The sequence below is a fragment of the Aquarana catesbeiana genome, linkage group LG02 (genome assembly GCF_042186555.1).
Source record: "Aquarana catesbeiana isolate 2022-GZ linkage group LG02, ASM4218655v1, whole genome shotgun sequence".
Classification (NCBI taxonomy): domain Eukaryota; kingdom Metazoa; phylum Chordata; class Amphibia; order Anura; family Ranidae; genus Aquarana; species Aquarana catesbeiana.
Window position 1 is genome coordinate 21,734,515 of NC_133325.1, and position 27,649 is coordinate 21,762,163.

Genomic DNA, 27,649 nt, shown 5'->3' on the forward strand with positions numbered 1-27,649 from the left:
CAAGAAAATGGAGGACACCCCTTCCCCCACTCTGAGCTACAAGAAAATGAAGGACACCCCTCCTCCATGGATACATTGTATATACAGCAGGAAGATGTTCATCAATGGACATATTTCTTCTAAACAATGAGAAGTCATCGTGTCATTACAGGAAGATTGAATCCCTGAGCTACAAGAAAATGGAGGACACCCCTCCCCCTCTCTTATCTACAAGAAAATGGAGGATGCCCCTTCCCTCTAAGATACAAGAAAATGGAGGATGCCCTGCCCCCTCTCTGAGCTACAAGAAAATGGAGGATGCCCGCCCCCTCTCTGAGCTACAAGAAAATGGAGGACACCCCTCCCCCATGTATATAAAGGAGGAAGATCTTTGTCAATGGACACATTTCTTCTTAACAATGAGAAGTCATCGTGTTATTACAGGAAGATTGAATCCCTGAGCTACAAGAAAATAGAGGACTCCCCCTCTCTGAGCTACAGGAAGATGGAGAACACCCCTCCTCCTGAGCTACAAGAAAATGGAGGACACTCCTTCCCCCCTCTCTCTGAGCTACAAGAAAATGGAGGACACCCCCTCCCCCATGGGGATCATTCATTGTAAACAATGGGAAGTCACCATGTCATTACAGGAATAGTGAATTCCTGAGCTACAAGAAAATGGAGCACACCCCTCCCCCTCTCTGAGCTACAAGAAAATGGTGGACACCCCTCCCTCCGCTCTCACATAGAGCTGCAGTTAGAGACAGACAAGTTGAAGGAGAAACTTCCAGAGAGATCAGGTAAGATGGGGGACACTGGGATGGGGGAGGGGAGAAAGAAACCATGGAGGGATGTGGGATCACTATGGGGGAGGGGCAGTACAGGAAAGAATGCAAAAACAATCAGATGATGGAGAACTTTTCATACAGAATGTCCTGAAAGAGAAACATTACACTCCATCCTATCACCCCTCCCCCCTGTACTTTGTATTACCCCCCTGTACATTGTATTGCCACCTCCTCTCCCCCTGTATGATGTATTACCCCCCCCTTATGTTGTCTTACCCCCCTGTACATTGTATTACCCTCCCCCCTGTACGTTGGCTTACCCCTCCCTCCCCCCTGTATGTTGTCTTACCCCTCCCTCCCCCCCTGTACGTTGGCTTACACCCCCCTCCCCCCCCTGTACGTTGGCTTACACCCCCCTCCCCCCTGTACGTTGGCTTACACCCCCCTCCCCCCTGTACGTTGGCTTGCCCCTCCCTCCCCCCCCTGTACGTTGGCTTACACCCCCCTCCCCCCCCTGTACGTTGGCTTACACCCCCCTCCCCCCTGTACGTTGGCTTACACCCCCCTCCCCCCTGTACGTTGGCTTACACCCCCCTCCCCCCTGTACGTTGGCTTACACCCCCCCTCCCCCCTGTACGTTGGCTTACACCCCCCCTCCCCCCTGTACGTTGGCTTACACCCCCCCTCCCCCCTGTACGTTGTCTTACCCCCCCTCCCCCCTGTACGTTGGCTTACCCCCCCTCCCCCCTGTACGTTGGCTTACCCCCCCTCCCCCCTGTACGTTGGCTTACCCCCCCTCCCCCCTGTACGTTGGCTTACCCCCCCTCCCCCCTGTACGTTGGCTTACCCTTCCCCCTGTACGTTGGCTTACCCCCCCTCCCCCCTGTACGTTGGCTTACCCCCCCTCCCCCCTGTACGTTGGCTTACCCCCCCTCCCCCCTGTACGTTGGCTTACCCCCCCCTCCCCCCTGTACGTTGGCTTACCCCCCCTCCCCCCTGTACGTTGGCTTACCCCCCCTCCCCCCTGTACGTTGGCTTACCCTCCCCCCTGTACGTTGGCTTACCCTTCCCCCTGTACGTTGGCTTACCCCCCCTCCCCCCTGTACGTTGGCTTACCCTTCCCCCTGTACGTTGGCTTACCCCCCCTCCCCCCTGTACGTTGGCTTACCCCCCCTCCCCCCTGTACGTTGGCTTACCCCCCCTCCCCCCTGTACGTTGGCTTACCCCCCCTCCCCCCTGTACGTTGGCTTACCCCCCCTCCCCCCTGTACGTTGGCTTACCCCCCCCTCCCCCCTGTACGTTGGCTTACCCCCCCCTCCCCCCTGTACGTTGGCTTACCCCCCCCTCCCCCCTGTACGTTGGCTTACCCCCCCCTCCCCCCTGTACGTTGGCTTACCCCCCCCTCCCCCCTGTACGTTGGCTTACCCCCCCCTCCCCCCTGTACGTTGGCTTACCCCCCCTCCCCCCTGTACGTTGGCTTACCCCCCCTCCCCCCTGTACGTTGGCTTACCCCCCCTCCCCCCTGTACGTTGGCTTACCCCCCCCTCCCCCCTGTACGTTGGCTTACCCCCCCTCCCCCCTGTACGTTGGCTTACCCCCCCCCTCCCCCCTGTACGTTGGCTTACCCTCCCCCCTGTACGTTGGCTTACCCTTCCCCCTGTACGTTGGCTTACCCCCCCTCCCCCCTGTACGTTGGCTTACCCTTCCCCCTGTACGTTGGCTTACCCCCCCTCCCCCCTGTACGTTGGCTTACCCCCCCCTCCCCCCTGTACGTTGGCTTACCCCCCCCTCCCCCCTGTACGTTGGCTTACCCCCCCCTCCCCCCTGTACGTTGGCTTACCCCCCCCTCCCCCCTGTACGTTGGCTTACCCCCCCTCCCCCCTGTACGTTGGCTTACCCCCCCCTCCCCCCTGTACGTTGGCTTACCCCCCCTCCCCCCTGTACGTTGGCTTACCCCCCCTGTACGTTGGCTTACCCCCCCCCTCCCCCCTGTACGTTGGCTTACCCCCCCTCCCCCCTGTACGTTGGCTTACCCCCCCTCCCCCCTGTACGTTGGCTTACCCCCCCCTCCCCCCTGTACGTTGGCTTACCCCCCCCTCCCCCCTGTACGTTGGCTTACCCCCCCTCCCCCCTGTACGTTGGCTTACCCCCCCCTCCCCCCTGTACGTTGGCTTACCCCCCCCTCCCCCCTGTACGTTGGCTTACCCCCCCCTCCCCCCTGTACGTTGGCTTACCCCCCCTCCCCCCTGTACGTTGGCTTACCCCCCCCTCCCCCCTGTACGTTGGCTTACCCCCCCCTCCCCCCTGTACGTTGGCTTACCCCCCCCTCCCCCCTGTACGTTGGCTTACCCCCCCCCTCCCCCCTGTACGTTGGCTTACCCCCCCCCTCCCCCCTGTACGTTGGCTTACCCCCCCTCCCCCCTGTACGTTGTCTTACAGCCCCCTTCCCCATGCGTTGGCTTACCTCCCCTCCCCCCTGTACGTTGTCTTACAGCCCCCTTCCCCATGCGTTATCTTACACCCCCCCTCCCCCCCGTACGTTGTCTTACACCCCCCCTCCCCCCCGTACGTTGTCTTACACCCCCCCTCCCCCCCTGTACGTTGTCTTACACCCCCCCTCCCCCCTGTACGTTGTCTTACACCCCCCCCCTGTACATTGTCACCCTCCCCCCGTACGTTGTCTTACACCCCCCCGTACATTGTCTTACACCCCCCTCTCACCCTGTACATTGTCTCACACCTCCCTCCCACCTGTACGTTGTCTTACCCCTCCCCCTGAACGTTGTCTTACCCCCCCTGTACATTGTATTCCCACCTCCCCCTGTATGTTGTATTACCCCCTCCCCCTTGTATGTTGTCTTATCCCCCCCACACACACTCTCACACACAGATCACCTACCCCCCTCCCCCCACACACAGATCACCTACCCCCCTTCCTCCCACACACAGATCACCTACCCCCCTTCCTCCCACACACAGATCACCTACCCCCCTCCCTCCCACACACAGATCACCTACCCCCCCTCCCTCCCACACACAGATCACCTACCCCCCCTCCCTCCCACACACAGATCACCTACCCCCCCTCCCTTTCACACACAGATCACCTACCCCCCCATCCCTTTCACACACAGATCATCTACCCCCCCTCCCTCCCACACACAGATCACCTACCCCCCCTCCCTCCCACACACAGATCACCTACCCCCCTCCCTCCCACACACAGATCACCTACCCCCCCTCCCTCCCACACACAGATCACCTACCCCCCCTCCCTCCCACACACAGATCACCTACCCCCCCTCCCCCCCACACACAGATCACCTACCCCCCCTCCCCCCACACACAGATCACCTACCCCCCTTCCTCCCACACACAGATCACCTACCCCCCTCCCTCCCACACACAGATCACCTACCCCCCCTCCCTCCCACACACAGATCACCTACCCCCCCTCCCTCCCACACACAGATCACCTACCCCCCCTCCCTCCCACACACAGATCACCTACCCCCCCTCCCTCCCACACACAGATCACCTACCCCCCCTCCCTCCCACACACAGATCACCTACCCCCCCTCCCTCCCACACACAGATCACCTACCCCCCCCTCCCTCCCACACACAGATCACCTACCCCCCCTCCCTCCCACACACAGATCACCTACCCCCCCTCCCTTTCACACACAGATCACCTACCCCCCCTCCCTTTCACACACAGATCACCTACCCCCCCTCCCTTTCACACACAGATCACCTACCCCCCCTCCCTTTCACACACAGATCACCTACCCCCCCTCCCTTTCACACACAGATCACCTACCCCCCCTCCCTCCACACACAGATCACCTACCCCCCCTCCCTCCCACACACAGATCACCTAGCCCCCCTCCCCCCCACACACAGATCACCTACCCCCCCTCCCCCCCACACACAGATCACCTACCTCCCCACCCCCCCACACACAGATCACCTACCTCCCCACCCCCCCACACACAGATCACCTACCTCCCCACCCCCCCACACACAGATCACCTACCTCCCCACCCCCCCACACACAGATCACCTACCTCCCCACCCCCCCACACACAGATCACCTACCTCCCCACCCCCCCACACACAGATCACCTACCCCCCCTCCCCCCCACACACAGATCACCTACCCCCCCCCTCCCCCCCACACACAGATCACCTACCTCCCCACCCCCCCACACACAGATCACCTACCTCCCCCCCACGCACATGTAGCACGACCCCCTAAGGGACTGCTTGGAGTTGCCTGCTCATCTGCACTGCCATGACCTGGTGAACATTGCAACCCACTGTAATCCAATAATGTTTGGTACAAAGCAATAGGTTTCTTGTAATGAAGAAGGCTAAAGGTGTCTATGCACAGTGTTCAAAGAAAGTTCAGTAAAGTATTCCTAAGGTAAAGATGTCTGTGCGAAGTGTCCCAGTGAAACCTTGACAAAGGATGGTTAAAGGTTGGGCGATTGCTCTCTCACCAACGACCAGGTCGATAGGATGTCTTCCGGACACTAACTTGTGTAGCAACACTCGTGCAGTGGATCCGGCGTCTCGATCTCCCGATGCGAAGTTTGGTACACTGACTGGCAGGTGACCGGAGTGGTGCTGTAAAGATGTCAGATGACAAGCCATGGAGCTAGGCCCCCCTCATAGGAGTTGGTGGAGTGGTAGGCCGCAATCCCTCTCTGCTAGTACGGAGAGGTCAGTTTCACATCAGGCCCAGGAGGAAGAGAGCTCTGTGCGGGCTTTTTGCCTCTTTTATAGGTACTTCCAGCAATCTCACTGATGGTAGCAAAGATCCCTGGGATATGTAGTCCAGGCGCATAATCATTTGAAGCAATTATCGGTCTGAGGAACTACTTATCCCACAATCCCTCTTGTTTGGTTCACAAACATGATGTCACCCGATAACACTGGGCACCAGAGGGACATTATGGGGAAATACCAGAGAATCGCTGTAGTTTACGATTGTAGTCCATATTGCTACATCCTCCCCCCACTTGAAAGTCTTTGTTCTCTAAAGACAGAGCACAACCTGTGGAATCAATGTATTGCATCATGAGAACGGAATTAATCATCTAACAAACTAGAAGTTGTAACAGCTATTAACTGACCTAATGAAGGATCTTCTAACAGTAAATGATACTAATTTTGTGACAGGCCAATAACAGGTCAGTGGCCCACCCAGTAGTGTCAGTAGGTGGACTAAGGTCATACTTTACTAAAGGTTCGGTAAAGGAGGCAAGTGCTTGAATGGAACATTGAGCAGTGGGTAGAAGTTCGTCAGAATTCTCTCCAAGGGTATCGTATGTCAGTCTTTTTGGAGGGCATATCCTTTGTCTCAACCTGGAGTGGGTGTCTTCTAGTGACTCTGGTTCCTGTTCTGTTTCCCAGAAACTGCATCCAGCTGCTGGTTCATGTTCTACCTCAGGGTCAGGTTCTACTTCAGGCTCTAATCCCGGTTCAGGGACTGTCTCTCTCCATGCGATGCTAGTAGGAGGAATGAGAGCATCAGTCACACTAGACACTTCACAAGGTTCCAGCTTGACTTCCTCATCTCTCCTGGGTGGGTGTGAATCTTATGCCTCAGTGTCAGGCAAATGGGAACCTGTCCTTTGACAGTCTTCTTACCCAGTATCAGGGACGATGGAATCGTCTTCCAAAGGAGGAACCCACAACCAATCAAGAGTTAAGTCCTTATCATTGCTATGCCTCTAAGCAAGGGGTTGAGGGTACTCGAACAGCCTCTAATAAGGTTAGCAAATGGTTTTGATGCCAAGTCTTGAGAGGGCCAGTCTTACCTTCAGGCCGGATCTGATACACAGGGAGTCCAGGTAGTCATTTGCAAACAATGTAGGGTTGGGAACACCATTGATCAGCCAGCTTACAGTATGTTTTCCTGGCACCCCTAGATTGTGTAACAACACCGGATTTCCAGGTTGCAAATCCCGAACCCTCACTCTAAGATCAAAGTTTTTCTTGTTCCTTTGTTCTCTGATGGTAGAGGCCTCCTTGGCTTTCTCATAAGCCACTTTTAAATTCTTCCGGAGTCTGTTAATGTATCACTTATAAGAAGCTTTGGAGGTGTGATTTGGTGATGTTCCGAAAGCCAGATCCACAGGTAGGCGAGTTTCTCTCCCGAACATTAGTCTGTAAGGGGAGTACTCAGTAGAATAATTTGAGGTGCTATTGTAGGCATGAGCTACTGCAGCGATATGACCCCCCCCCAATGCTGTTTCTTCTCCAATGGAAGGGTTCCCAGGGTACGGTTGAAACGCTCAGGTTATGGATCCCTTTGGGGGTGGTAAGGAGTAGTCCTGGAATTCTTTATGTTTAAGAGTTCACATAGTCTTCTGATCAGTTTGCTCTCAAAGTCCCGACCTTGATCTGAATGTAGGCACTGAGGCAACCCGAAATGAACGAAGAACTTCTCCACTAGAGTCTTGGCCAATGTACTAGCTTGTTGATCCCTAGTGGGAAAAGCTTGAGCATATAGGGTGAAATGATCTCTCACAACCAGGACATTACTCCTTCCACTCAGATCAGGTTCCAGGCACAAGAAAACAATGCACACCAACTCTATTGGTCCTTGACTCTGTAAATGGCCCATTGGGGCTTCCCTGCCTGCTAAAGTTTTTCTCTGGATGCATCTGACACAAAAGCGGCAGTAACTTTCCGTTCTCATGGACAGCCAGGGTCGATCCCTGACCAGATATCTACATGTAGGAAAAATGCATGCATTTAGGTGGCAAAAATATGAATGCAATCTATACACTGGGGGGGAGAACCTCCTGAGGGAATCTAGGATGGAAAAGGACCTGGGGGTCCTAGTAGATGATAGGCTCAGCAATGGCATGCAATGCCAAGATGCTGCTAACAAAGCAAATTCTCCCGCTCTACAAGACTCTGGTCCGGCCGCACCTAGAGTATGCTGTCCAGTTCTGGGCACCAGTCCTCAGGAAGAATGTACTGGAAATGAAGCAAGTGCAAAGAAGGGCAACTAAGCTAATAAAGGACAAAAACAAAAAGGGGACACTATATAAGCTCATCCACATTAGTCCAGATCAAATGGGAATAAAGATATGACTTAGAAAAATGCCTTCCCAATATAACAATCTGTTCATACCGTCATGCCGGAGGTGTTTAGCACAATCAAAACCCCGGGGTGGTGCTCCTCTGAATACACAGGCATATAAGAAAAAAACGGGAACGATTCCCAAAGAATATTCTTCATAGAGGATCGACATGATGGGACTAAATTTCTTTATTGAATATCCACATATAACCACATGATAGATTTAGAAAATTATAGAAAAAGATTTTATATATACACCCACCTCCAACACATTTGATTAAAATTAAGATAATGGTCTTAATGGGACAGAGGTGGCCACCACAACCAATCATATACAACTCTCATCCATTCTATGAAGTAAATTCTACTCAAAACGGTCTCATGAACTGAATATATGATTGTCAGAAAAAAACCTTGTTCAAAAAGTACAAGATGAAAAAAAAAATATAATATTGAGTTTATCTGTGTTGAGAGTTCGTATTTTAGCTTTTTAGCTCCGATTGAATAAAGTGCACTTGCGTTATATTGTTAAACTTCCCACCTGGAATAAAGGCAGCATGATGGAGTTCATTGCTTACAAAGTCTGCATAAACACACTAGATGGTTGTTAATAAAGAAAATCCGTAATCACAGACTGATAGATATAAGGATGACCATACTAAGGAAACAAACGGGTTTGAATCTGAGAAAATATCCCCCTTCACTCATATGGGGGTCGATACAGCTCACCGTTTGACATCTTGTTTCATGTCGTTATTCCTTTTAATCAAGTCCATGTATATGTGACCAAGTTGCCTCAATGATGAGGGATAGATGCAGTTCATTAATGTGAAATAATCGTGATCCTCACTTCACAACACGTAATATGTACTCATCTAGTCCATTTGCATTGTAGAAATGTTTCAAACAATCTGCAGACCATGCGGGCTGTGCAGTGTTGTCTGCCTCGGCTTGGATGGATGGATAGAGATCATCCGTGCCCTCCGTGGAACATCCGTGCCCCCCCACCACGATAAAACGTGATCTTACCCGTTGCGCTTGTGACCTTCAGAGCATGCACAATAGCTCAGTGTCCTTAAGTATTCATGATGTTGATTAGTTAATTTACAAACATCGCGGACATCTCAGTACCACTGCAGCCAATTATACCCTCATTCACACAAAGTACAGACAAAATATTTACAAAGGCAATCCCTCAGTGCCGAAACCATGTAGCCAAATGGCAACAAATGGAACAAGTCCAAGTATAAATTAATCTAAACAAAGATGTACTGAAGACTGGTAGAACTGGCACTTCTCTAATGACAGCTTCAACCCCTTGTCATGTAGTCGCTGGAAAACTTTCTCCAACCGAGCTTCATGCTCCTCCAACGTTTGGCCAAACACAATGATGTCATCGAGATAAACTAGGACTTCCACCAAGTTCATGTCGCCCATAGTGTTGTCCATCAGTCGCTGGAAAGTGGTAGGGGGCCCCATTAGTCCCTGTGGCATTCGTTCAAACTCGAAAAACCCCAGAGGTCTGATGAGAGCCATCTTCTCTTGGCCATCTGGGTGCATGGGTATCTGGTAGTACCCACTCTTTAGATCCAACACGCTGAACCATTTGGCCCCTGATAAACATTGTAGGGCTTCTTCTATGCGAGGAGTCGTTTATTGATCTGGGATAGTGCTTCGGTTCAAGGTTTAGTAATCTCTACACATCCGAAGGGACCCATTCTTCTTTCCCCTTATCGTCTTTCAGGACAGCCAGCTGAGAGACCTTCGCTCCTCCCCTCTGTAGGAAACACCACGCCAGCCATCTTTAAATTTCCTCCTCCCCTGCTGGCTCCTTAGTTATTTTGTGTTTCCTCCAGAGGGGAGACACCACCTGGAACCGAGCCAGAGAGGCTCAGGCAGAAAGTCCTGAAAGGGGGCAGAGGCTCTTTGGAAAGGCCAGGAAAAACGTACCTGGTGAAGATCGCCATCCCCCACATCCCTGAGTGCGGTAGATGAAAGTGCAGGCCCAGTCAGCGGTTCCGGACCAGCAGCAGCAACGTGGTACAGCACAGCAGTGCAGAGCCCACGCCGGGCTCTGGGACCGCACGGAAGCCGGGTGGCGGGTGATATCACGTCCGGCGGAAGGGGTTGGCACCTCCGGTTGACCCGCGGCTTCCGGTTCTGGGTGCAGTATGCTGAAAAGGAGCCAGGCATGGACTGGAGAGGGGCTGCAATTGCTGTGGAGACAGCACAAGCTCCGGTGGCAGCAGCAGTATGTCAGAAGCGGAAGGAATGGACCAGAATGCTCCAGCTGAGGCCAGCTCCAGCCACGCTAAGGTAAGGGGAACCTAGAGTGGAGCTCCCCTTGCCAGAACCCACCCTCCTCCCCCTCCATGGGACTGGGGGTGGTGGGGAAAGGGTCCCTCCATTGTCAGAGGGAAGTTCATGGGGCCCTTGGTGAGGCAAGCCCACATGAACAAAGCTGCGCACATGCAGTTTACTGCAGAGGGGGGGATGTAAAGTAATGCTTTAATTCCTGTGGGGGGTTTTTTTGTCTTTCAGAACAAAACAGACAAACCCAGACCCCTCCATAGTTCTAAGAGGAGGTGCCCCTCCTGTAAGACTACACTTAGGCACTCCTGGGGAAAAACACTCTGTAGAGAATGTATTACCAAATTAGTACAGGAACATATCTTGGGGGCCACATATACCACGTTAGGTATGCAAACATAAAATAACTCAGATAACAGTCATTACCAAAGTACCAATAGAAGAAAGAGGTCAGGGCTTCTACTCCCACATATTTGGGGCACAAAAACCTCTCGAGAAAGGTCAGGCGGATACTCAACCTCAAACCTCTAAATCCATCTATAATCTACAAAAGATTAGGGATGGACTCGATATATTCAGTAAAGGCTCTATTACCTCCAAACTGCTATATGGCTTCGCTGGATCTAAAAGTTGCGTACTTGCACACCTCGTTAACTCAGAGTTGCCAAAAATTTCTAAGATTAGCAATAAGAACAAAGAAGGAAACCATGCACCTTCAATTTCGGGCTCTACCTTTCGGCACTGGCGACATTTTGGCGGAGGCCCTGGTGACACTTCGAGTCAAGGGCATATCCATCATCGCCTATCTAGACGATCTTCTCCTCTTTGCAAACTCTCCCGTGAAATTACTAGAGAACCTGAAGTACACACAGGCATTCCTAGAAAATCTAGGTTGGTTGCTGAACAGAGAAAAATCCAACCCAAACCCCACTCAGCAAATAATATACTTTGGGTACGTACTAGACTGAGCTAAAAAAAAAGTGTTTCTACCCAGGGAGAAGATACAAAAAATTCAAGAGACGATAAAAGCATTACAGGCCAATCAACCATGCTCAATAAGGCAAATAATGTCAACATTAGGATTACTAACCTTGGCAATCCCAGCAGTACAATGGGCGGGTTTACATTTTCGTCCCCTGCAGATGTTCATCTTAAAAGTATGGGAGGGCAAACAAGAGTCCTTAGACCAGGGGTCTCAAACTGTCGGCCCTCCAGCTGTTGCAAAACTACAAGTCCCATCATTCCTCTGCCTGTGGGAGTCATGCTTGTAACTGTCAGCCTTGCAATGCCTCATGGGACTTGTAGTTTTGCAACAGCTGGTGGGCCGCCAGTTTGAGTCCCCTGCCTTAGACCCACAGGTTCTGATACCAACACGGGTAAAAAGATCCCTGTGGTGGTGGAGGAGATCAGAAAATGTAAATGGAGGTCAGATGTGGGCCCTACCAATCTACCAAATAATAACTATGGACACAAGCAGCGTAGGGTGGGGAGCACATCTAGGCTCCCGGTTAACACAGGGAACTTGGAAAAAGGAAGAGATGACGAGATTATCCAATTGGAGGGAGTTGAAGGCAGTACTTCTAGCACTTCGATCCTTCCAGAAAGAACTAAGCGGTCTTTAACTCAGCCAGTTGCTCTCGAAGATCCTCCAGATCACACAAGGGGATTCGCCTTGCCCTCTCTCAAAATGGCTTATCTTCGGACCGTTGACAATGTTGAGCACTCTTGGCACAGCCAACATCAAAGTCATTTTTGGAGAACATTTTCTCCCATTGAGCTATCTGAGCTTTAGTCCTCTCCTCCCATGAAGGGGGTAAATTTTGGGTAGTGGACAGTGGTTCTTCTTCCATCTCCCTTCTTAGCTACCTCACCCCCCACCACTCGAGCCTATCTCCGGGACCAGTTCTATTCCAACCTCTTCTGCTGAATCAGCTTCTACCACCACATACGGACCCGGCTGGTCCCATGACAGCTTGGCCGTGGCTTTCAGACAGGCCCTCTCTCCAGGCTGCAACACCTTCTCCTGGGTATCCAGTCGGCACAATCTTCCCACTCCTTCAGCAGGTGCCTTCTTCTCTTGCAACACTCTCTGAAACGCTTGCCTCAGCTGAGGATGGATCTTCCCTACTGGAGCGCATTCCAAGGCCAGAGGAGTGAGGAGTCTCCTCACTAGGTTGATGTTGGGGCCTATCAATAGGGAATTTAGGCCTGCCCCAAGAGGTCTGGGGTAAACGACAGCCAGTGTATCAAAGGTTACTGGTTTTCCAGAGACCAATCAAGGTTATCTTGATTGGTATGTATCCATCGAATGGGCACTTCTAGGTTCCGATGCCTCAAATCTCTAACTCCTCGAGTTTGCACAAAGGAATATGCTTCAAGTACTTAAAAGTCTCGATATAGCAACGTTACCTGGGCTCCAGTATCCAGTAGGGCTTGTGTATAGATGCCCTCTACCTGTATGGATACTATGGGGGAAGGCCCCACTAAGTTCTTGGGTAGATTTCTCACAGGGGACTCTATAGTTTGGGCCCTAACCAACCTCTTTGGAGGCGGTGGAGTTGGTCGAACTACTCATTCAGCAAGGTGTGCATTGATTTCCTGCCCCGTCTTCCCTTCTCCGAGGATTTTAATTCTGTGCCTCGTTTAGGTATTGAAGGATTAGAGGTGACGATGACTTGCGCCCCCCCCCCCCCCTTTTTTTTCTCTTGTCTCTTTTCTTGTCTTTGGAGCGCAGTTTTCCCTTGGGACTCTCAGCTAGCTCCTTCACTGAGGTCCTTTTAAGTTTCCCGCTGGCTTTGGGAAAAGCAATTTTTGTAAGGCCCTTAGGACTTCAGTGAGTAATTGAGGGCTGATGCCAGACCTGGGGCACTTTAGCTTGGAAATGTCCAACCTCCGCAATCTCTGCACCCATAACATCTCTTCTCTCGCCCAGTGTTTTTTTTTTTTTTTTTTTTTTTTGTCACTTTGAAAAATGAAGTCGGAAGCGGGGAGGATTCTCCTCCAGTGTCAGTGCTATCTGGTACAGCCAGGGAACCATCTTATCAAACCTGCTGCTGCCCACAGCTATCATGAGAGGTATTGTTCACCCCTTGTGAGAGCAATAAATAAAAAAAAATAAAAATACAAATGTAAATGCAGGCAGGTATGTGTTGATTCATTGCACCACACATGTGAGGTATTGCTGCAAATATCAGACTGATATTAATTCTAGACCCATAATTCATCATTAACTCTTTAACTTTTAAAGCTTCAAAAAACAAACAAAACTTTCCAACTCACTTACCATCCAGCCTGCAACACGATAGTTAGGGGTGCAGATAATAGTGGGATGCTGTGATGTGGCCGCTGCAGCTTACACATATATTTGCAAATGTGTGCAATGTGTAAATCCCCCTTGGCCTTAATGTGATCTGTTACACAAGGTCAGCTTGGTGTGCTGCAGGCTGGCTGAATGTTTGTTTCACTTTAACCACTTCAATACCAGGCACTTAGACACCTTCCTGCCTAGGCCAATTTTCAGCTTTCAGCGCTGTTGCAATTTGAATGACAATTGCGCAGTCATACAACACTGTACCCAAACAAATTTTTTATCATTTTGTTCCCACAAATAAAGCTCTATTTTGGTGGTATTTGATCACCTCTAAGGTTTTTATTTTTTGCGCAACAAATAAAAAACCAAAAATTTTGAAAAAAAATGTTTTTCTTTGTTTCTGTTAAAATTTTTTGTAAATGGGTACGTTTTCTTCTTCAATGACGGGCACTGATATGGCTGCACTGATGGGCACCGAGAGGTGGCACTGATATGCGGCACTGATGGGTACTTATGGGTGGCACTAATGGGTACTTATGGGTGGCACTGATGGGTGGGCACTGGGCACCAATGGGCACTGACAGGTGGCACTGATGACACTGGTGGCACTGATAAAACTGGTGGCATTGCTGGGCAGAACTGAAACATAATGGTGCCAATCAGTGCCCATTTGTGGGCACTGGCACAGATTTGGCACATTTGGATTGCCATGGGGTACATACCTGACCATCCACATGTTGCCCCTTCCCTGGTGGTCCTAGTGGCGATCCCTGGTGGTCCAGTGTGGTGATCTGAGGGGGGGCTGCGCTGATAAACAATCAGCGCAGACCCCCCCGTCAGGAGAGCCGCCAATCGGCTCTCCTCCACTCGCGTCTGAGAGACGCGAGTGAGGAAAAGCCGATCAACGGCTCTTCCTATTGACATTGTGATCAGCCGTGATTGGACACGGCTGATCACGTGGTAAAGAGCCTCCGCCAGAGCTGACACACCGCTCGCTGTGATGCGCGCCCCCCCCGGGCGTGCGGCATCATGTTATCCTGCTGGACGTCATATGACGCCCAGTCAGGATAACGGAACCACCGCCCAGCCGTCATTTGCTATGGGCCAGGCGGGAAGTGGTTAAGGATCTAAAAAAAAATCACTGCTCACTGTGGTTGCAGAAACACCCTATCTAGATTGGAACTCTGGCCAAATGTTGTCATGGGGTCGCAATGCCATCTGACTTTTCTCCCTAAGGTGCACCCACCTCTCTGTGTACCTGTGGCCAAGGTCACCACCTCTCCAATGCTTCCTCTGCATTATCAGGCTTCCAAGGTATCTTCTAGTTTTCCTCATCATCCCTATGATTGCTCTATTGACCTCCAACCTGGGACTAGTCCACCTCGAGGCCAAGTCTACCCTCTCTCCATCTCTGAGATGCAAGCCGAGTACATCCTGGAAAATCTGCACCAAGGATTTATCCATAAGTCCAATTCTCCTGCTGAGGTTGGCTTCTTTTTGGATGGTATGCTCTGGCCCTGCATGACTATAGATCTCTCAATGCCATCACCATTAAGAATCGGTACCAGCTACCCTTGTTTCTTTACTTTTTAACAGGTTTCAGGATGCATGTGTAATGCCCCAGCAATCTTCCATAACCTTGTTTAATTACATTCAATGTATGATCTCTTATACGTTTGTGTCATTACGTATCATCTGGATGATATACTCATCTTTTCTACAGATTTGAACACTCATCTTCAGCACGTATGTACAGTTCTTTTACATAGTTCAGAACCACCATCTGTATGCAAAGTTGGAGAAGTGCCTCTTTGCGCGAACCCAGGTTCCTTTCCTAGGTTACATAGTCATGAATAAAGGGCTGCTTATGGATCCAGCCAAACTTCAGCCCATCTCCAACTGGCCTCAGCCCTCTGTTCTGAAAGGTACACAGCAGTTCTTGGGGTTCACTCATTTCTATCGGCAGTTCATTCCTGTTAATTCACTTGGATGCCCGGTGCTTTGGCGGAAGAGACACACACTCACAGGGGAGGAAGCATCAGGAGTGGACTCCGTCACTGACACTGGAGGAGAAGACAAGGAGTCGAGGACACAGCGCGGGGCCGGAATGAAGGAGGAGACTCACGGGATGCAGGAGCCATTGCCTGCCCATCCCCCAGCTCGCTGCCATCACCCGGATGGGGTAAGTGCCGGCCTAATTGCGGGCGAGGGGGGGGGAGCTTGTCACCGTGGCTGCATAATATGGGCACAGGCGGCATATGATGGTCACAGAGGCGGCATATGATGGTCACAGAGGCTGTATATGATGGGCACAGAGGCTACATATGATGGGCACAGGCTGCATATGATGGGCACAGAGGCTGCAATTGATGGCACAGTGGCTGCATTTTATGGGGCACAGTGACTGCAAATGATGGGCACAGTGAGGCTTCAATTGATGTTTTTTTCAGTTTGCTTGCGCCCCCCCAAAAAGTTTGAGCACCAGCTGCCACTGGTGGTGTGCAGAAGCCAGTAGCATTCTGCCCTGTTAGCGCTTCAGCTCTCACATCATCCGCTCCCGATAACTGTTGGGGAGGAAAGACAGTTTCCTCCACTCTGGCTGACTCTTGGGGAGGGACGACGACAACCTCCTCTCCCTTCTCCCCCTGAATCCTGATCTGCTGCTCGGGAGTGACTGCCACCTCCTCACCTTGGGCCTCCGGAACTGCAGCGGGTGTGGGGCAGAGGACTCTCTGTCCAGTTGTCAGCGTTTCAGCTGGAGAAGTTTCTTGTAACTCCACAGATGCTGCTGGCAGGAAATCCCATGTCCCTGTCACTGTTGTGGGAGAAATGTCGGCTGCCTCCTTTCTCGGGAAGTCTGAAGCTGCTGTTGGTGCTGGGCAGAGCTCAGTGATGTTGTGCCCTGATGCCAGCATTTCTGCTGGAAGCTCACTTGGTTGTTCTTCCTCAGCAGAAAAGTTGATTAAATCACTAGTCTCTGGAACTGCTGAAAATCCAGGACACGGGTTGGCGGCACTTGGGCCCAGTGCCAACACTTTGGAAGGTGATTCGTAATCCATAACATCCTCCGATGAAAAGTCAATTAATCCATTCATTTCGTGATCTGTGGCTGGGGAATGAGGATGGCTTCCTCTTCTCCCGAGCTCTGGAACTGCAAATGGGAAGATGAGCTGGCTGCTCTTCCCGTACCTTTTACCCGGCTGCTGGACAGATGCATTCCTCCATCCAAGCGCATTCTGTGCAAAAACAGGTTTGTCCGGATGAGTTCAAACTTGCTGCATCCGCAATAAGAGCTCTGCTTCCAGAGGTGAAGGTGAGCAAAGCACACTGTTACACTGCCCCATTGCCGAAACTTTAGCCGTGATTTCAGGACAGTCGGCTGGTACTTCTAGATAGTCCCAGGCAAAGGGAGCCCAGACCTGCTGCTGAGCAGAATCTAGCAGCCGTCTGTAGGCGATCTCCAGCTCCCATTCCCGATTGGCTAGAAACTCCAAATCTTCCAGTGCCTAGGGAACTTCTGAGACATTCATCATCCGTTCTCTGTATTCACAGCCCCAGGCCGCCATAGCCAAAGCCTTCTGTTGTGGTTTCGTCCACTGTCCTAGGGAACACTTGGGCTACATACCAGCAGAGAGCTCTGTAGCTCTCGTCCAACCGCATCTCCACCTGGACCAGCCTGGTAAACTCAGCTTTCCATTTCTTGTGTGGTTGTCGCCCCAAAAACACCATTTGCAATTCGTACTGCGACCAGTACCTTTCCTGGAAGGAGGAGAGAATTTTTCTCTGGTGTCGCTGCTCACGGGCTAGCGCTTCCTTCTAGAGTTCCCAGCTGACATATTTACCATCCGAGCAGGACCTGCTCTGACACTGGTCCCCTGTGCTGTATCCGCATTCATCTTCCATGGTGGCTGGTATCTGTACCTCTCCTGCTATCCAGACCTTGGATCCAGGTGGAGGTTTGGATGTCCCAGACTACAGGAAGCATCCCACTGCTTGCCACCAATGTAACGGAACGTCCCACACTCTGAGTGCTTCCTTCATATACCACTTCCTCCAGTCTGAATATAGATATTAGATATTATAGCCGCATATTACAACCAAAAACTAGTCAGGACTTGTTTGGCTGAAAAACTGTAACTGTTTATTTCAACAAGAATACAGGCTTTTATACACTTGAGAAGGTCATCCCCCCCCCCCCCCCCCATATTGCCCTAACAATACAACCTGCACACAGGAATATAATTACAGCAACCGACATATACTATAGACATGACCTTAGCCACCTGGATAACTCGGTGCCCACCCAGACTTTTCAGGTCAGACTTGCCGTCTCCACGCTCAGAAGGTACAATACACATTATCATAAGTATAAACACAGAACACCTTCAGAGAATAGCAGGAGACCCCAGTAGCAGACTGTTCGTCATTTACATCATATTACATATTATCAAATTGTAACATGACCTTAACTAGTCACCTGGGTGACTCAGTGCCCACCCGGACTATTCAGGTCAGACTTGCCGTCAGTGAGCTCACACATTACAATACACATTATTAAAAGTATAAACACAGCACACCTTCAGAGAATAGCAGGAGACCCCAGCAGCAGACTGTTCGTCTCCTACCTACAATAGTCTGAGGCAAAGCTCATACAATGTTACATCAATCTGATACATTAATTCCACTGTATCATAGATTTCTTCAGGGATATTGTTAAAGAATATTACTGTCACAGCTGCAGTAATCCAAACTGCATTCTCAGTGTCCATTAAGTAGTTGTCCATTATTTGTTTGGTCACCCTGTGCCTTAAAGTGGTTGTAAACCCAAGAGAAAAAAAACCCTGCAAGACAAAGGCATAATGAGCAAGTATGTATCGCATACTAGCTCATTATGAAATACTTACCTTAGATTGAAGCCCCCGCAGCGGTCCTGACACACCGCTGTGACTGGCGACATGTCTCCTGGAGTTATTTCCATGTTTTGTGAGCTCCGGCGCTGTGATTGGCCGGAGCCACGATGATGTAACGCACGGGAGCCGCCAGTCAGGGCACGGCTGCTGAAGAAACCAGACGAGTGAGCCCTTTCTTCAGTGCGCATGCGCCAATGACATCGGCACATGCTGATACAGTGAATATCTCCTAAACTGCAAGTTTAGGAGATATTTATGGTACCTACAGGTAAGCCTTATTATAGACTTTAGGGCCGAAACTAGGGGGGTGTATGCCCCGGGAGAGTAGGGGGTACCGCCAGGGGTGCCATCTCCACCCGCACTGAGAAACGCTGCTCTAAGGGTGTCACTGATGCCCAATTAAATGTAATGGACAGGCAGTACCCGCTGCATAGTCTGCCCAATACCGGAGAACCAAAAAGGAGGGAGACTGCACAGAGGCACTAGCGCTGAATCACTCTGCTCCAGCACTCCTGCACTATAAAAAGACATTCCAGAGCGATACTTCAGCATGGGAGAACCTTCCTGGAACTGGAAGGCATTTATTAGAACAAGGAGATGTGTTTGTGTGCAGAAGACCCTGGACTAGGAAGTTGGGGTTGGTATGGCAAAGGATTTGGGAGACTGGGGGGGTGCAGAGAAGGCCCTGGATGGAGGGGGGTGCATAGAAGGCCCTGGACTGAGGGGGGGGGGTGCAGAGGAGGCCCTGGACTGAGGGGGGTGTGCAGAGGAGGCCCTGGACTGAGGGGGGGTGTGCAGAGGCGGCCCTGGACTGAGGGGGGGTGTGCAGAGGCGGCCCTGGACTGAGGGGGGGTGTGCAGAGGCGGCCCTGGACTGAGGGGGGGTGTGCAGAGGCGGCCCTGGACTGAGGGGGGGGTGTGCAGAGGCGGCCCTGGACTGAGGGGGGGGTGTGCAGAGGAGGCCCTGGACTGAGGGGGGGGTGTGCAGAGGAGGCCCTGGACTGAGGGGGGGGTGTGCAGAGGAGGCCCTGGACTGAGGGGGGGGTGTGCAGAGGAGGCCCTGGACTGAGGGGGGGGTGTGCAGAGGAGGCCCTGGACTGAGGGGGGGGTGTGCAGAGGAGGCCCTGGACTGAGGGGGGGTGTGCAGAGGAGGCTCTGGACTGAGGGGGGGGTGTGCAGAGGAGGCCCTGGGCTGAGGGGGATTTTCAGAGGAGGCCCGGGACTGGAGGGGCAGAGTTCAGAGGAGACCTTGCACTAGTGGGTGCAGTGGGGGCATTGGGTTGATGGGGGGTGCGAAGGACACACTGGGCTGGGAGGGTACAGAAGAGGCCCTGACCAGGGGGGTACAGAAGAGGCCCTGACCAGGGAGGCACAGAGAAGACCCTGGACTTGGGGGGTGCAGAGGACAACCTGGAATGGGATGGGGGTGCGGAGGAGGCCCAGGACTAAAAAGGGTTGGTGTGACAAAGACCCTGGATTAGGAGAGGAGGCCCTGGACTGGGAGGTGCAGAGGAGGCCTTGGACTAGGGGATGCAGAGGAGGTCCTGGACTAGGAGGGGAGTACTGGACTGGCACTGAGCCAGCCGCTCCCGCCCCCTTCACAGCCCAGTGTTTCAGTGAGTGCAGGGGGGAGCGGCAGAGCAGCGCCAGAGACTAACAGTCACCAGCTCTCTGCTCAGGGAGCACTGAGAACTTGCTGCTGTCTCAGCCAATGAGGAGGGGAGTCCCAGACAGCTGAGACATTCCTACAATGTCACTGGAGCTAGAGGGACCTCAGGTAAGTATTAGGGGGGCTGCTGCACACGGAAGGCTTTTTATCTTAATGCATAGACTGCATTAAGATAAAAAACCTTCTGACTTTACAAGCACTTAACAAAAATACACAGGCTGGTCAGTCAGTCTTGTGATATCATTGGAGGGTAGGTTTCCATCGGGCCTCAAAGTCCATTAGATGGAGATGTCCACTAGACGTAAACCGTTTTGAAGCCCAGGTTCAAACTCGTGCTTGCCCAAGATAGGAACCATAGGGGAGGGAAATGGAGATACAGAAGAGCACTGGAAGGTTTTACGAGAAACCGACAGAGTTCTATTCAGGGTAGGGATATCGCAAAGGTCTTTAGGAAGCGGAGAAGTGAACCATGGCTTTGCCGTACCTCGCTACACTAGTCCTCAAGCGCCATCCAAAAAGCATAGGGTTAAAGGAACCCACCAAAGGGAGTCATAAAATGGACCAGGCAGCATATACAAACATAGCTTTATTGCAAATTGAATATATATATATATATATCACCAGAGAGTAAAGTAAAAATAAAAACCTCATACCTCCACCACTCAAAGAGTTAAAAAAGAGACAATGTTGTCTATTCACCAGCATGCTCACACAGAGCGCTCAATCATTTCTACTACCTGTTGGTGTCATATGAGGGGTAAATGCAAGGACATAAGATAGCAGTTCCATTTCATCACCACGCTGGTGACGTATGTGACGTTACCTCGTCCGGTGGCTGCTGCGGTTTGCCCACGCTGGATGGTTATGTTGTTGGCTTGAATTCCTATGAGAATGAAGAAATGCTGGACTGCCACACTCCGAAATAAGGCATCTTTATTTTTAATCGTTAAAATCCAACAAGAGTCACCTCATAAGGACAATACAGAGAGCAAAAGCTAACGCGTTTCACATCAATGGATGCTTACTCATAAGCTATGAGTAAGCATCCATTGATGTGAAATGCTTTAGCTATGCTCTCTGTATTGTCCTTATGAGGTGACTCTTGTTGGATTTTAACAATTTAAAATAAAGATGCCTTATTTCGGAGTGCGGCAGTCCAGGATTTCTTCATTTCCATAGACTTGCGTAGAGCCTGCACCTGAATCTAATCGTATAGGGTGGGAGAAACTGCATGAGGTCCATAGGCTTGGTGAGCGGCATTTCCCTTCTATTTGAATTCAACAGGAGCTACACCTGGAACTGCTACCTTATGGACATTGACGGTACTGTGCTGTGCCAGCACAAGAAGGAGAGAAGCAGGACCCATCAAGGTAGGTGAGTTCACATTTGGTTCTCCACACCACACAGCACACATGGAGCCTTTGAATTGCCTCTATAGGTATGTTTTTAGTACTGTTCAACCTATTGTATTGCTGATGTGCTGCTACTGTGTGCTGTGTATGGAACTGCTTTGACACCTGCCATCCCATTCACTCCCTTCTACAAAGGAGGAGGTACTTATTACTGCATTTATGCCTATCCTATTAGATCAGTGGTTCTCAACCTGGGGATCGAATGATGATTTACCAGGGGTCACCGAATCCTGGGCTTTTCCTGAAGCCCACACCGCTCTCCCAGCCTTTTTTGTGGCCACCCGGCTGGGCTGTCCCCGGAGCCTGTGGCCGCCCACTCAGCCTTTTTACAGCCACCCATTCAGTTCACGGCATGGCTGGGGGACAGAGACTAGAGGACAGCTGACTGGTGAGGAATGTGAAGTGGGAGGGGCTGGAGGAGCCCCTATCTTTTGATTTCGGCATAGGTGTCACTGTTACGAGACACCACAAAGTTGGAGAGACAGTGAGTAACACTACCTGTGATTATAGTTGCCATTTAAAGTCCCCACTACAGTTCTCATATCAGCAAATGACCTTGATCAAGATCACCTAAGTTGGCTGATCAGAACTCCCCGCCAGCCCTGCCACGCTTCCCAACTCCCCGCCAGCCCTGCCACGCTTCCCAACTCCCCGCCAGCCCTGCCACGCTTCCCAACTCCCCGCCAGCCCTGCCACGCTTCCCAACTCCCCGCCAGCCCTGCCACGCTTCCCAACTCCCCGCCAGCCCTGCCACGCATCCCAACTCCCCGCCAGCACTGCCACACATCCCAACTCCCCGCCAGCACTGCCACGCTTCCCATTCCCCCCCTCTCCCACCAAGGAGTAAGAGAAGGAATTAAAATAGAGAATACATGGAAGGGAGAGGAAAAGAGGGGGAGGAACAAAGAAAAATGGAGAGAAAGAACAAGAAAGTCGGTTAGAGAGAGAGATGGGGAAAAACAAGAAATTAGGATAGAGAAATAAAGGAGAACAAAGAGAGTGGTACATCCTAAAATGTACCATAAGAGGTTTCAAAACTGAACGAGTGGAAGGGACTCAGGGAGCGCTAAATGTCCATTAGGGGCGCAAATTACTTGCCTTGCCTTGGGTGCTGACAACCCACGCTACAAAAACAATTTTACTTTCTTCTTGGGAAATTTTATCAAGGGGTCACAGCACTAGTAAGGTTGAGAACCATTGTATTCGATTAAACTCTGCATACTTTTTGTGGGACAACTGGACTTTATCATTATGCACTTCCAGTGTTGATTGCTATCGGCCTTGGACTGTACTGAGAAACTTTCTACCAGTTAGTATCCCCATACTCCTGCAGGGGCTACTTTAAATAGGAGTATGGTGACTATACCAGTATCCCCTTTAATAGGCGGTTTTCCACCTGTACCAACATGTGGCTATTGCATCTTGCAGTATAATTCCTTGTATTTACCCCTATATAACACCAACAGGTAGTGTGAATGTTTGAGTGCACTGTTTGAGCATCTGCTGTGGTGAATGGACAACAGTGTCTCTATTTTAACTCTTTGAGTGGTGGAGGTATGTGTTTTTTTATTTTTTGAAAATCTTTTTTTTTGCGTATAAAAATAATATATCGTATACAAACAACAACACTCAAAAGTTGCTTGTCACAGCTTCAATAAAGGACCCGCGCAGGGATCTACTCAAGAAGGTACATTGCAATGGATCACCAATTATTGTAAAGGTGCCGTGACATGGCATAACCATATAGTAAAGTTGGCTCGTGCTCAAGGGGAGGAACTCCAGTATCTTGACCTGTAAATGAAGCGGGACGTCAAGAGGGGTTTAGGATTAACCCCATTAGGATCAGTAGATACTCTTATCTAATAGACCACTCAAGCAGATGTTGCAGTGGATGGTTCAACTAACCATTTAGCCCACACTCTGTCATATTTTCTAGGGCAGCCTCTGGTGATGTGTGTCTTTTATAAAGAGGTAGTACAGAGCTCAGAGTTCTCTCGGCCGCCCTGGGGATTAATTCCTCCACCAGTCCCAATAAACATATCTGTGGGGATCGGGTTATATCAATACCCAATATGTCCTGTACCATAGAAATTATTTGCGTGCAGTATACACTGATTGAGGGGCAAGATCAAAAAATATGTATGAAGTCACCCGGGGCCTGGGCACAGTGCCAACACTGAGTGGACAGGGAGGTTTTCATTTTATGTAGCCTATAAGGGGTGATATATTCCCTATGGACAATTTTGTGTTGTATGAGGCGGTCTCATAACGAGACAAGAATTTGAAATGGAAAATCCCACATGTCCTCCCAATCCTCAGAGTCCAAAGTCTTGTGTCCAACGCTGACGAAGCGCTGATAGTTCAGGGGAGAAGATGTGCGTACAGGACAGAGGTAGGTTTCTCTGTGCATTCATATCGCATGACCCTTTCCAGATCAGGTTGTACCACTTGTATTTCATTGGGATGGAGCTGGCTTTTGAAAACTGCAAATAACAAAATAATAACATTATTATGAGATATTAGAAGGTCAAATGAGTATATGGAGTTATTTGAGGTAATATCGGAAATTAAATGTTATGCTTGACCCATATTTTGGGTTCAAAACCTAATTCATCCTTTGGGATGAATTAGAGTGGAAACTGCAAGCCAGGCCTTCCCATCCAAAATCAGTGCCTGACCTCACAAATGCTCTTCTGGAAGAATGGTCAAACATTCCCATAGACACACTCCTAAACCTTGTGGACAGCCTTCCCAGAAGAGTTGAAGCTGTTATAGCTGCAAAGGGTGGGCCAACTCAATATTGAACCCTACGAACTAAGAATGGGATGCCATTAAAGTTTGTGTGGGTAAAGGCAGGTGTCCCAATACTTATACTCTATATTGTCAAACCTAATAATGAATGTTGAAATCAACTTTATTCAGCCCTTTACATTCAATTTTGTGACAGATTTTTTTTTTCTTTATACAGGTGGATTAATGACCTATGTTCTCGGTCATGTTGGTCTTCATAGATACTACGAAGCCATGTGGGACACAAGCCATATGGGGGTCTTAAGTAACTGAAAGAGTTTATTTTTGCAGTTCACTGTTGGATTCACACAGGACACAAGACATATCAGTATTGTAAATGTTTTGGATACTCTTCAACATTGATTCAGGCTCAGAGGATAACAGCAGAGAAGTAATTTCAATGTTCTGCAAGTGACTACGGCTTTATAGTAAAGTCCAACCCAATCCTACACAAGAGAAGTTATTTCATTTTTTGATTGTAATAAAGGTTTTACAGTGAAGGGAAACACATCAACACATCAGGTTCACTATGGGGGAGAAGCCATTTCAGTGTTCTGAATGTGACAAATCATTTACAAACAAGTCAAATCTTATCAAACACCAGCTAATTCACACTGGAGAGAAGCCATTTGAGTGTCCTGAATGCGACAAAACTTTTACACAGAAGAGTAATCTTAACTTACACATGAGCATTCACACCGGAGCGAAGCTGTATCATTGTTCAGATTGTGGCAAAGATTTTAGAGTGAAGGCAAATCTTATCACACACCAGAGGATTCACACTGGAGAGAAACCATTTCAGTGTCCCGAATGTGACAAAGCTTTCAAGTCAAAGTCACAGCTTAGTAGACACCAGATGATTCACACTGGAGAGAAGCCTTTTCAGTGTTCCCAATGTGACAAAGCTTTTGTAACCAAGATAAAGCTCAACACACACCAGTGGATTCACACTGGAGAGAAGCCGTATCAATGCTCTGAATGTGATAAAGCTTTTACAACCGAGAGTAAGCTTACCACACACCAGAGGATTCACACTGGAGAGAAGCTATATCGGTGTTCTCAATGTGACAAAGCTTTTACAAGGAGAGAACACCTTATCCTACACGAGAGGGTCCACACTAGAGAAAAGCCGTTTCAGTGTTTTGTGTGTAAAAAGGATTTTTTAGATAAGTCACACCTGATCACACATCAGCGGATTCACACTGGAGAGAGGCCATATCCATGTTCAGAATGTGACAAAGCTTTTATAACAAAGCAATACCTTATAAGACACCAGAGGATTCACACTGGAGAAAGGCCATATGAGTGTTCAGAATGTAATAAAGATTTTACTACGAGGGAACACCTTATCAGACACCAGAGGGTTCACACTGGAGAGAGGCCATATCAGTGTTCGGAATGCGATAAAGCTTTTAAACAGAAGTCAGATCTTAGCTCACACCAGTGGGTTCACATTAAAAAGAGGCCTATCAGTGTTCAGAATATGACACAGCTTTTACAACCCAGAGAGAGCTCATTACACACCCAAATGTCCACACTGGAGACAATATGACAAGTTTGTTTGGAGAATCCTCAACTGTTTCCCTATGATTTTCATCTTTTATCTTTTTTATGGAGCAATAACTGAACATGTAATGTATTTGCATCATTCACTAACTGAGCTGTGTTCGCAAGTGTTTTCTTCATTGCCCAATCCTGAGCCGATACCTTAACAACACTGCCTCGCTACCAGAGAACCTGGTAGTGGTCAAGTGGCATCTTGCCAAGCCTCTGAAACTTCAATGGAAGAGTCCTTTTCTGGGTCCGCTGGCTATTTGTTATATCAGTCAATCTTGAGGGCTCCAGCTCAGTCCAGCCCTCCCGTTTATATGTTCAATCTCCCCTTCCATTACCACGCCTCTTTTCCATGTTCCAGCTCCTCTCATGGATGACGTTCCAAAGTACCACTTAAGCCCAGTTGTCCACTTGTGTTTTATCCAGTTCTGCCACAAGTATAAGGTATTCCATCAGGTGGAGATTGGATGTCCTTTTTTTCGTTGTCCAGCTATTGCTCCTCTCCGTAGACTAATCATACAAAAAAACTGCAAGAGATTTGAACTTGCCAACTGTTGAGATGTGTGGTCATATTCCTACAACTTCTTCTGGGTGAATGAAATTCCTCTGATTGGCATTCTCTTTATTGACTCCGAGTGGACAAATCTCTTTTTTGATTAAACTTAAACTTTCTGAAGAACACTTTTTGACCCTGGAAAAATTACAATGTTGGCCCTAAAATGTAACTATGGGCAAAATTAATAATTACATAAATGTTTCAATCTGACATTAACCCTCTTTAGTCCCTGGGCCTTTCTTTCCCTAAATTCCTTGAGTCCCAGATAGGTTTTTATTTTTAGCGATGCTTCAGTTCTACACATTTATACCTTTTAGCGTTTGTAGTCTCCCCAAAGTATTTTTACATCAGGGAGATATAGGACTTTCGTTTGGTAGGAAATTTGGATACATATATTTTTGTTTCCGCAATCTTTATTGGGAATACACAGTGAAAAAAAAGTAATCTTTTTCATGTAACTTATCCAAATTCAGCATTTATGTATTTTGTGTACTCCCATACCTCTCCTGCAAAATTTAATGAACAAAGTCTGCTGATTACAATAATATCACATTCCCCCATGCTGGTAGGTTAATTGGATCCTGTCTAAATTGTCCCTAGTATATGTATGTGAGTTAGGGACCTTTAGATTGTAAGCTCCTTGAGTGTAGGGACTGATGTGAACGTACAATATATATGTAAAGCGCTGAGTAAATTGACGGCGCTATATAAGTACCTGAAATAAATACATTAGTTGATGCAAAGTAAGCTTTATTCCCTTTTCGACACTACAATGTGATGCACACAACGTTCATGTACAGTCAGGTCCATAAATATTGGGACATCGACACAATTCTAATCTTTTCGGCTCTATACACCACCACAATGAATTTGAAATGAAACAAACAAAACGTGCTTTAACTGCAGACTTTCAGCTTTAATTTGAGGATGTTTACATCCAAATCAGGTGAACGGTGTAGGAATTGCAACAGTTTGTATATGTGCCTCCCACTTTTTAAGGGACCAAAAGTAATGGGACAATTGGCTGCTCATGGCCAGGTGTGTGTTATTCCCTCATTATGCCATTTACAAGGAGCAGATAAAAGGTCCAGAGTTCATTTCAAGTGTGCTATATGCATTTTGAATCTGTTGCTGTCAACTCTCAATATGAGATCCAAAGAGCTGTCACTATCAGTGACGCAAGCCATCATTCGGCTGAAAAAACAAAACAAACCCATCAGAGAGATAGCTAAATCATTAGGTGTGGCCAAATCAACTGTTTGGAACATTCT

The 27,649-nt window shown here is 49.4% G+C and overlaps 1 protein-coding gene and 1 long non-coding RNA gene across 2 annotated transcripts in view; both read left to right on the plus strand.

Annotated features, from left to right (window-relative positions):
• Positions 1-27,649, plus strand: part of LOC141126696 (uncharacterized) — an 885,136-nt gene that overhangs the window by 315,961 nt on the left and 541,526 nt on the right. The gene's annotated exons all lie outside the window — the stretch shown is intronic.
• On the plus strand, positions 611-27,121 carry LOC141126688 (uncharacterized). The gene is made up of 2 exons (XM_073612651.1): positions 611-779; positions 24,447-27,121. The coding sequence occupies exon 2, from the start codon at positions 24,798-24,800 to the stop codon at positions 25,818-25,820; it is 1,023 nt and encodes a 340-aa protein (XP_073468752.1). The 5' UTR covers positions 611-779; positions 24,447-24,797; the 3' UTR covers positions 25,821-27,121.